Source organism: Colius striatus, chromosome 15, assembly GCF_028858725.1.
Source record: "Colius striatus isolate bColStr4 chromosome 15, bColStr4.1.hap1, whole genome shotgun sequence".
NCBI lineage: Eukaryota > Metazoa > Chordata > Aves > Coliiformes > Coliidae > Colius > Colius striatus.
This window is the reverse complement of record NC_084773.1, coordinates 4,370,933-4,380,354: the sequence shown is the minus strand read 5'-3', so window position 1 is coordinate 4,380,354 and position 9,422 is coordinate 4,370,933. Positions and strand designations below refer to the sequence as shown.

The 9,422-nt window shown below is 57.9% G+C and overlaps 2 protein-coding genes across 5 annotated transcripts; both read left to right on the top strand.

The window, feature by feature from the left end:
* Positions 1-384: 384 nt before the first annotated feature.
* LOC104554668 (antigen-presenting glycoprotein CD1d-like) lies at positions 385-4,470 on the top strand. Of its 2 annotated transcripts, none has more exons than XM_062008509.1 (6): positions 385-490; positions 1,565-1,756; positions 3,128-3,409; positions 3,516-3,800; positions 3,925-4,027; positions 4,160-4,470. In XM_062008509.1, exons 1-6 carry the CDS (start codon positions 424-426, stop codon positions 4,179-4,181), a joined length of 951 nt encoding a protein of 316 aa, XP_061864493.1. In that variant the 5' UTR covers positions 385-423; the 3' UTR covers positions 4,182-4,470. The 2 variants fall into 2 exon arrangements, with proteins under 2 accessions (XP_061864493.1, XP_061864491.1); XM_062008507.1 differs by having other exon boundaries at positions 1,499-1,756.
* A 1,631-nt stretch (positions 4,471-6,101) lies between these two features.
* Positions 6,102-9,120, top strand: LOC133626826 (antigen-presenting glycoprotein CD1d-like). 3 transcript variants are annotated; one of them, XM_062008283.1, is made up of 5 exons: positions 6,102-6,178; positions 6,998-7,255; positions 8,070-8,351; positions 8,458-8,742; positions 8,879-9,120. In XM_062008283.1, exons 1-5 carry the CDS (start codon positions 6,112-6,114, stop codon positions 8,977-8,979), a joined length of 993 nt encoding a protein of 330 aa, XP_061864267.1. In that variant the 5' UTR covers positions 6,102-6,111; the 3' UTR covers positions 8,980-9,120. The 3 variants fall into 3 exon arrangements, with proteins under 3 accessions (XP_061864267.1, XP_061864268.1, XP_061864266.1); XM_062008284.1 differs by having other exon boundaries at positions 8,883-8,972; XM_062008282.1 differs by having other exon boundaries at positions 8,458-9,120.
* The last annotated feature ends 302 nt before the right edge of the window (positions 9,121-9,422 follow it).

Sequence of the window (9,422 nt, the reverse complement as noted above, 5' to 3'; positions counted from 1 at the left end):
TCCACCTGCTACCAAATCCCAGCCACGTAACCCTGGTACCCTCTGACAGGGGATTACAGAGTAAATCCCTGGGGGTTTCCACATGAGCAGGCAAAGGCCATCACAGGTCAGGCTCTGCCCATATCCCCCTGGGTATCAGGGTGCTGCTGCAGCCAGGAGTGACGACTTCATACCCACCCAAACTCCCCTGGCACTGACAGCCACCAGCCCGAGTGCCCCAGCCCTCCACCAGCCACCACAGCTCCCCCTGAGCCCACCTGCCCTGGCCACCCCCAAAACCTCCCCACTGGTCTCATTGGCTGCCGGGGCTGCGGCACACCGCTGGCACTGCCAGAACTGCCCTGGGGAGAAATGTGTGGTTGTGGCTTCACAGCCTCTTCCTCCTCCTGCTACACTTGCTCCTGCACACTTGTTGCTGGCACCATGCAGCCTGCTCGCCTCCTCCTCTTCCTTCTCCTTCTGCTCCCTGGGACAGCGGCAGATCCAGAGGGTAAGTGGAAGCCTGGGCTCACCCCCACCTGCTCCCATCCCTTAGCTCCGGGACCCACAGTTTTGGCGGGAGGGGCACAGCGATCACCCCCTAACCCACAGTGCCCAAAGCTGCCCCATCCCTGCCCAGCTGCTCGGGGTTCCCTGCCCCACATCATCCTGCCCAGCCCAGCATCACTGGTGCCAGGGTTCAGACACCTGAGCAGCTGAGGGCCAAGGGCTGCCTCAGCCAGGCCTGGGGTGCCCCCAAAGGGGCAGGAGCAACCACAGGCACCACAGTGGAATGGGCGCTTGGCCCCTCGTGGCACAGCAGCCCTGTGCTGGGCTCTAGCCCCTCCAGCAGCTCCTTGGCACTGCCCTCAGCCTGCCACACCACTTCTCTTGCAATCAAAGGGTCCCTGGAACCTCAGTGACACAATGCTGGAAGGCTCCTCCTGCAGCTGCCACGACCTCTCCCCTGCATCCCCAGCCCGTGATTCCCATTTTAGGGCAGATGCTCACCCACTGCTCCAAAAACGGCCTCACCCTGCCCTGCTCACTACCAGAGCCTCACCTGGCGCTGCAGCACTAAACTCGATCTCCTGCCTCCTCTTAGGGTTTGGTTCTGAGCACTGCCTGGATCCCTAAACAGGGAGGGAATGCCCCTTCTCCACAGCCCCCCTGGCCCCTACACTCAGGCTGTGGTTGCTGGTATGGCTGCTCCTGTTGAGCAAAGCACGGCCCGAAGCAGCACTGACATCCCCCTGACATCCCTTCCCCATGGCTCAGTGGCAGCTCCCAGAGGGTCACAAGGGTGGCAGATGGGTAGGGAAAGGAAATTAGAGGTGAAGCAGGGAGAGGCTCTGAGAGGCCATGGAAGGAAACAGCAAACTGCATGAAAACAGGGGATCTCCCCCGTGCTGCTCCATCTTGCCCTGCCTGTCCCCAGGGCTTCCTACCAGCAGTCTCTGGTCTGCTCCTTCTTCATCATCCACCCTAATGCTGCTTCTACTCCCCACTCTCCCCACAGGCTCCTGTAAACTCCACCTTTTCCAAATCGTCATCTTCCACAACACCAGCTTTGCGGATTTTTCAGCCTGGGCCACCCTGGAGGACATGGTCTTTGCTAGCTGGCAGAAACACAACGACAGCATCCTCTACTGCTACCCATGGGTCTATCCAGCCCTGCCTGAAGAAGAGTGGAAGAACTTGATAAATGTGTTCAAGAACTACCTTCATGGCTTCGTTCCATCCCTATCCAGCAATGTCAACCTGACCCAGACACCCTGTGAGTACCAGATGCTCAGCTTGTACTTGCCCAAGGTGGGAAGCTAGGAGAAGTTGCTCAGAGCCACCACCAACAGCTTTACCAAACTGGGTCTGGCAGGAAGGCAGGGAATGAGCTTCATCCTGCACCAGCAAGACCTGAAAACCAGCTTGTCCTGTACAAAGGTCACACAGGTCCACCCTGGTGCCCCCCACAAGCCTTGGCTGTGTTTAGTTTTGCTTAACCAGGCCCTGCTATTGCTCTCTGGGCACCACGAATCCCACCACAGAAGTCAACTGAGGAAGTGAAGTAGAAGGTCAGTAGGAGGGGAGAGTCAAAGCAAGTTTCTGGCCCCACAAAGTGGTGCAGCAGTGCTGACCCAAGGGCAGGGCACAGGCAGAGTGCCACTGTCCTCCTCCTCACACAACCCCACATGCTCTCGCTCCCCCAAAGCAGTGCTGCCCATTTTGCTGTGGCTCCTGACCCTGCTGTGAGCAGGGGCAGCTCAAGGACAGTGAGCTCAGGACAGGTTTCTCACCTGCAGTTTCCAGCTGGTGTAAAGAAAAGCAATGACATGGGGGAATGCAATGCAATGACTAAATGGTGAGCTGCATCCTTGGCACCCTCTGCAGGGCCGCTCCCCTCACAGTTCATATTCGTACCCAGTGTCACTCCACCCCAGGAGAGACAGCCAGCATGTGTTTCTGTTTCATTTCATGATGCTCATGATTGCCCTGCTCTCAGCTTCTCCACCATTTTTCCAGGGGCTGAGGTCACACTTGCAGGTCTTTAGGTCCCTGAGTCTTCCCTCATACCCTTCTTGCCCAGTCAGTGGGAACCTCCCCATATTCCTGTGACCTTGGATAGGTGATGGAGAGGGGTCTTGCCATGACATCCACCAGCTCCTTCTGTGCTCCAGGGTGAATGCCATCAGGACCCATGGACTTGTGAACACTCAGGTGGTGCAGCTGGTCCTTGGCAATGTCAGTGTCTGCAAAAGTCACTGCTCCTGCACTCATGGTCCTGCCACTCAGGTCACCAGCAGCCCATGGTCTGTCAGTATTAGCAAAGACAGGCAGAAAAAGCATTGAATGCCTCTGCTGCTTCTTCATCCCTATCAGTCAAGTGACCACCTTCAGCAAGTATCGGTCCAATATTTTCTTCAGACCTCCTCTTGCTATCAATGTAATTGTAAAAGGCTTTCTTCCTTTCTGACACAACACTGGTCAGTTTCAACTCTAATTGAGCTTTGGCCTTTTGTGACTTCTCCCTGAGGAAGACTCAGGGTGTAGAGGGAAGGGGGAAAGGAGCTGAGTCCAAAGCAGTGGGTACCAGCCTGCCATTTCATCCTCCAGCTCAACCTGTGCTCATAACACCCACCATCTCTCCCAGACCCTTTTGTCATCCAGGGTGCAGCTGGCTGCGACTTGTATCCCAATGGCTCCTACACCAGATTTGGCCATCTTGCCTTCAATGCCCATGAATTCCTCAGCTTCAATGTGGACAACAGGCACTGGGAGAGGAAACAGAACAGTCAGCTGGCAGCAGAAGTTGAAAAAGAGTTCAACAGCTTCACTATCTTCTCTCAGACCCTGCAGTTCCTCCTCAATGTGACCTGTGTTGACCACATGAAGAAATTCATTCAGTATGCGAAGGTTGATCTGGAGAGACAAGGTGAGACCTCCCTGACCCTGCCACAGACACCCCAAAGCCCCCCACACACCAGGGCCAAGCAGTGCCCCACCGAGCCTCCCCACCCCCCTTGGCTCTCGCCCTCCAGAGCTCCCCGTGGCCACGGTCTTCGCCCGCACGCCCAGCCCAGCCCAGCTCCTGCTCGTTTGCCACGTCACCGGCTTCTACCCACGGCCCATCAGCGTGGCCTGGCTGCGGGACGGCCAGGAGGTGCCGCCGGGCCTGGCGCTCAGCACCAGCGCCATCCTGCCCAACGCCGACCTCACCTACCAGCTGCGCAGCGTCCTGGCCGTGGCCCCCCGCGACGGGCACAGCTACGCCTGCCGCGTGCGCCACCGCAGCCTGGGCACCCGCAGCCTCCTCGTGCCTTGGGGTATGTGGCACCTGGGGCTCTGGGGAGCAGGGTGTGGCTGGCAGCAGCTGGCCCCATGAGCGGCAGCTTCTGCCCGCTGCTCCACGCTCACACGGCCGCCAACTCCTCTCCCTTTCTGAACCAGAAATACAAAGGCGCGGCTCAGCTCTGACCATCGGCATCACTGTCATGGTGCTGCTCCTCGTGGCCGCAGCCTGTGCCGGGGGGTTTTGGTGGTGGAAGCACAGGTGAGCTCCCCCTCCCACCAGCTGCTCTCGGGTCAATGGGCTGATGGCTCTGCGCAGGGGTTGCAGTAGCAGCTCTGCAGGGATGAAGCTGCCGGCCCTCAGTGCAGCTCATGGTGGCCCCTGTCCATACAGGAAAAGCGATGAAGCCCAGTAATTCAGGATTTGAGGTCTATCTGTCCAACGAGCTACTTCACCACTGGCTCTCCTTGATCATCTCATCTCATCTCATCTCATCTCATCTCATCTCATCTCATCTCATCTCATCTTTTCCTGCCAGTGCAGGAAAAGCGATGAGTCCACAGAACTCATGATGTGAGGCCGATCTGCCCACCCAGCAACGGGCTCCTTCACCACTGTCTCTCCCTGCTCATCTCACAACTTGTCCTTGACCCACCAAGCAACGAGGGTTTGCTCTGGAAAAGGATCACATTAAACAGCTACAAACTTCCCCATCCACATGTGACTCCTGTGCCTCTCGCCCACCTTCCCCCCAGGAAACTCCCTCTGCACTGCACAGACCTCCCACTGCAGCCAGGAAAACTCTCTCTTTTTCTGGGCACTGACCCAACTCCCCGGCCAGCAATTCCCCACCAACCTCCCTCACATCTCACCATCTCCATGGCCAGCATCTGTCCTGAGTACAGGGGCAGTGACAATGTGGGATCAGACCAGTACGAGGCCACTGAGTGGCCACAGACCAGGGGATGATGGAGAGACCTGAGCTGTTTCACTGGGGAGAGGAGGGGAAGGGAGGAGCCAAGTGATATCTCCAGGACCCTGAGGCAGGGAAGCATTTGCAGCAGGCACAAAGCCACTCTGGAACCAGTGCTGACACCACCACTTGTCTGCAACGGCATTGGGACAGGATCTGCACCACTCCTTGTCCCTGCCCCCATGCCTGACTTCTTCCCCTGCAAAAGCTGGAGGGTGAGGGACACTCACCCTCCCAATACACCTGAGAGCCATGAAAGACCCATGCAGAGGGTCTGGGGGACTCTGGCTTTGAGCAATGTGCCTCCAAGAAGGCTGGTGTGCTGTGGTGTGGTGTGATGGGTTGACCTGGGCTACTCACTAGGTGACCACCTCTCTTGTCATTCCCTCTTGTCTCTGTTGCTCCTTCCTCCTCACTCTGCTCCAGTGTGGGGTCCCTCCCATGGGAAACAGCCTTTCAAGAACTTCTTCAACGAGGTTCCTTCCCATGGGCTCTGGTTCTTCACAAACTGCTCCAGGGTGAATCTCACATAGGGTCACAAGTACTGACAGAAGCCGTGCTCCTCTCTCTGTGGGTTTCCAGGTCTTGCCAGGAACTTGCTCTAGCATGGGCTTCCCACTGGGTCACAGCCTCCCTTGGGCACCCACTCTCTCTGGTATGGGGTCCTCATGGCTGCAGGGGCAGAGCCTTATCATAGGCCAAACCACAGGCCTCTGCTCTGAGCCTGGGGCACCTCCTCCTCTGCTTCATCACTGACTTTGGTGCTTCCATGCTTGTGTCACATATTCTCACTCCTCTCTCACAGCTGCTGTTGCACTTTTGCCCCTTCTTAAACACTGTCCCAGAGGCACTACCAACATCACTGGTGCAGCCTTGGCCATAGATGGCTGAAACTGGCTGTGTTGGACATGGGCAAAGCTTCTGGCATCATCTTGCATGACCTCTGCAGTCCACCTGCTACCAAATCCCAGCCACGTAACCCTGGTACCCTCTGACAGGGGATTACAGAGTAAAGCACTGGGGGTTTCCACATGAGCAGGCAAAGGCCACCACAGGTCAGGCTCTGCTCATATTCCCCTGGGTATCAGAGTGCTGCAGCAGCCAGGAGTGATGACTTCATACCCACCCAAACTCCCCTGGCACTGACAGCCCGCAGCCCGAGTGCCCCAGCCCTCCACCAGCCACCACAGCTCCCTTTGAGCCCACCTGCCCTGGCCACCCCCAAAGCCTCCCCACTGGTCTCATTGGCTGCCGGGGCTGCGGCACACCGCTGGCACTGCTAGAGCAGCCCTGGGGAGAAATGTGTGGTTGTGGCTTCACAGCCTCTTCCTCCTCCTGCTACACTTGCTCCTGCACACTTGTTGCTGGCACCATGCAGCCCGCTCGCCTCCTCCTCTTCCTTCTCCTTCTGCTCCCTGGGACGGCGGCAGATCCAGAGGGTAAGTGGAAGCCTGGGCTCACCCCCACCTGCTCCTATCCCTTAGCTGTGGGATCCACTTTCTGGTGGGAGTGGCACAGGGGGCACCCCCTAACCCACAGTGCCCAAAGCTGCCCCATCCCTGCCCAGATGCTCGGGGTTCCCTGCCCCACATCATCCTGCCCAGCCCAGCATCACTGGCGCCAGGGTTCAGACACATGAGCAGTTGAGGGCCAAGGGTTGCCTCAGCCAGGCCTGGGGTGCCCCCAAAGGGGCAGGAGCAACCACAGGCACCACACTGGAAGGGGTGCTCGGCCCCTTGTGGCACAGTAGCCCTTTGCTGGGCTCCAGCCCCTCCAGCAGCTCCTAGGCACTGCCCTCAGCCTGCCACACCACTTCCCTTGTAATCAAATGGTCCCTGGAACCTCAGTGACACAATGCTAGAAGGCTCCTCCTGCACCTGCCACGACCTCTCCCCTGCATCCCCAGCCCATGATTCCCATTTTAGGGCAGATGCTCACCCACTGCTCCAAAACCAGCCTCACCCTGCCCTGCTCACTACCAGAGCCTCACCTGGCGCTGCAGCACCAAACTCATTGTCCTGCCTCCTGTTAGGGTTTGGTCCTGAGCACTGCCTGGATCCCTAAACGGGGAGGGAATGCCCCTTCCCCACAGCCCCCCTGGCCCCTGCACCCAGGCTGTGGGTGCTGCCTGTCCTCAGGGACGCTGCAGCCACCGTTCCTCCAAGAGCTATCTACCAGGATGGGGCCAGTAGTCTTCTGGCCTCCTCCTTCTTCGTCATCCACTCTAATGCTGCTTCTACTCCCCACTCTCCGCACAGGCTCCTGTAAACTCCACCTTTTCCAAACCATGATCTTCCACAACACCAGCTTTGTAGATTTTTCAGCCTGGGCCACCCTGGAGGACATGATCTTTGTTAGATGGCAGAAACACAACAACAGCGTCCTCTACTGCTACCCATGGGTCTATCCAGCCCTGCCTAATGCACAGTGGAAGAACTTGATAAACATGTTCAAGATCTACTTTCAGAACTTCATATTGTCCCTCTCCACTGATGCTAGCCAGTTACAGACGCCCTGTGAGTACCAGATGCCCAACTCCTCCTTGCTCACGGCAGGAAGCTAGGAGAAGTTGCTAAGAGCCACCAACAGCTTTACCAAACTGGGCCTGGCAGGAAGGCAGGGAAAGGGCTTCGTCCTGCACCAGTAAACCCAATCCTAAACCCCCAAAACAGCTTGTCCTGTACAAAGGTCACACAGGGCCACCGTGGTGCCCCCCACAAGCCTTGGCTGTGTTTAGTTTTGCTTAACCAGGCCCTGCTATTATTCTCTGCATACACCACAAACCTCATTGCAGAAGTAATCTGAGGAAGTGGAGTAGAAGGTCAGTGAGAGGGGAGAGTCAGAGCAAGCGTCTGGCACTGGTGTAGCAGTGCTGATCCAAGAGCAGGGCACAGATAGAGTGCCACTGTCCTCCTCCTCCTCACACACCCCCAATATGCTCTCGCTCCCCCAAAGCAGTGCTGCCCATTTTGCTGTGGCTCCTGACCTTGCTGTGAGCAGGGGCAGCTCAAGGACAGTGAGCTCAGGACACGTTTCTCACCTGCAGTTTCCATCTGGTGTAAAGCAGAGCAGTGACATGGGGGAATGCAATGGAATCAAGAGAATAGTTCAGCTGGAAGAGACCCACAATGGTCATCTTGTCCAGCTACTTGACTCCTTCAGGAGTGGCCAAAATTTAAAGCAAATTATCAAGGGCACTGTCCAAATGCCTCTTGAACACTGACAGGCTTTGGGAAAACAGTCAGGAGCTGAGCCTAAAGCAGTGGGTGCCAGGCTGCCATTTCATCCTCCAGCTCGACCTGTGCTCGTAACACCCACCATCTCTCCCAGACCCCTTTGTCATCCAGGCCACAGCCGGCTGCGACTTGTATCCCAATGGCTCCTACACCAGATTTGGCCATCTTGCCTTCAATGCCCATGAATTCCTCAGCTTCAATGTAGACAACAGGCACTGGGAGAGGAAGCAGAACAGTCAGCTGGCAGCACAAGTTGAGAAAGAGTTCAGCAGCTACACTGGCATCTCTCAGACCCTGCAGTTCCTCCTCAATGTGACCTGTGTTGACCACATGAAGAAATTCATCAAGTTTGGGAAGGCTGATCTGGAGAGACAAGGTGAGACCTCCCTGATTCTGCCACGGACACCCCAAAGCCCCCAACAAACCAGGGCCAAGCAGTGCCCCACCGAGCCTCCCCACACCCCTTGGCTCTCGCCCTCCAGAGCTCCCCGTGGCCACGGTCTTCGCCCGCACGCCCAGCCCAGCCCAGCTCCTGCTCGTTTGCCACGTCACCGGCTTCTACCCACGGCCCATCAGCGTGGCCTGGCTGCGGGACGGCCAGGAGGTGCTGCCGGGCCCGGCGCTCAGCACCAGCGCCATCCTGCCCAACGCCGACCTCACCTACCAGCTGCGCAGCGTCCTGGCTGTGGCCCCCCGCGATGGGCACAGCTACGCCTGCCGTGTGCGCCACAGCAGCCTGGGCACCCGCAGCCTCCTCGTGCCCTGGGGTATGTGGCACCTGGGGCTCTGGGGTACAGTAGCCCTACAGACCTCCTTGGAGGTTAGTGGGCCAGGTTGCAATGGCAGCTCCAGTCCTGGCCTCTCATGCACTCACACAAGCCCTCTCTCTTCTTTCCCCTTCAGACAGCTCCAATATAGGTCTTGCTGTTGGCATCACTATAGTGGTGCTGCTGATTGTGGCTGTAGGCCTCTCCGGAGCCATCCGGCACTACAGGCATAAGTGAGGTCTCCTCTCACCCAGCTGCACCAGCCCCTTCAGCTCCAGGGTACAGTAGCTGCCTGCCCTTGACCAGCCTCACCCATCTCCTGCAGGAGCTGAAAGCAGATGACACAGCACACTGCAGGGTGTCCCCGAGGCCACGCTATTCCCCCGTATCTCCTTGGCAATAAACCATGAATTGACACCCCTGTGCACATGGGACCTCCAGTGTTCGCGCCCACATTCCTCATCCCTGGTTGAGACAAGCCCTTGACACTGACCCATCGACTGGGTGTCCCTGTCCCTGGGGGCACTGGGCTTCCCGTGAAGCAGCAGAACCCAGCCAGCGCCTCTGCAGGCTGGGGCAGCCACATGGCAGAACCAGCGTCCCACACACACCTTTCCAGGGGCACATCAGCACCAGAAGCGGGTCCCTGGGGCTGGGGGATGGCGGCAGCGGAGGTGCAG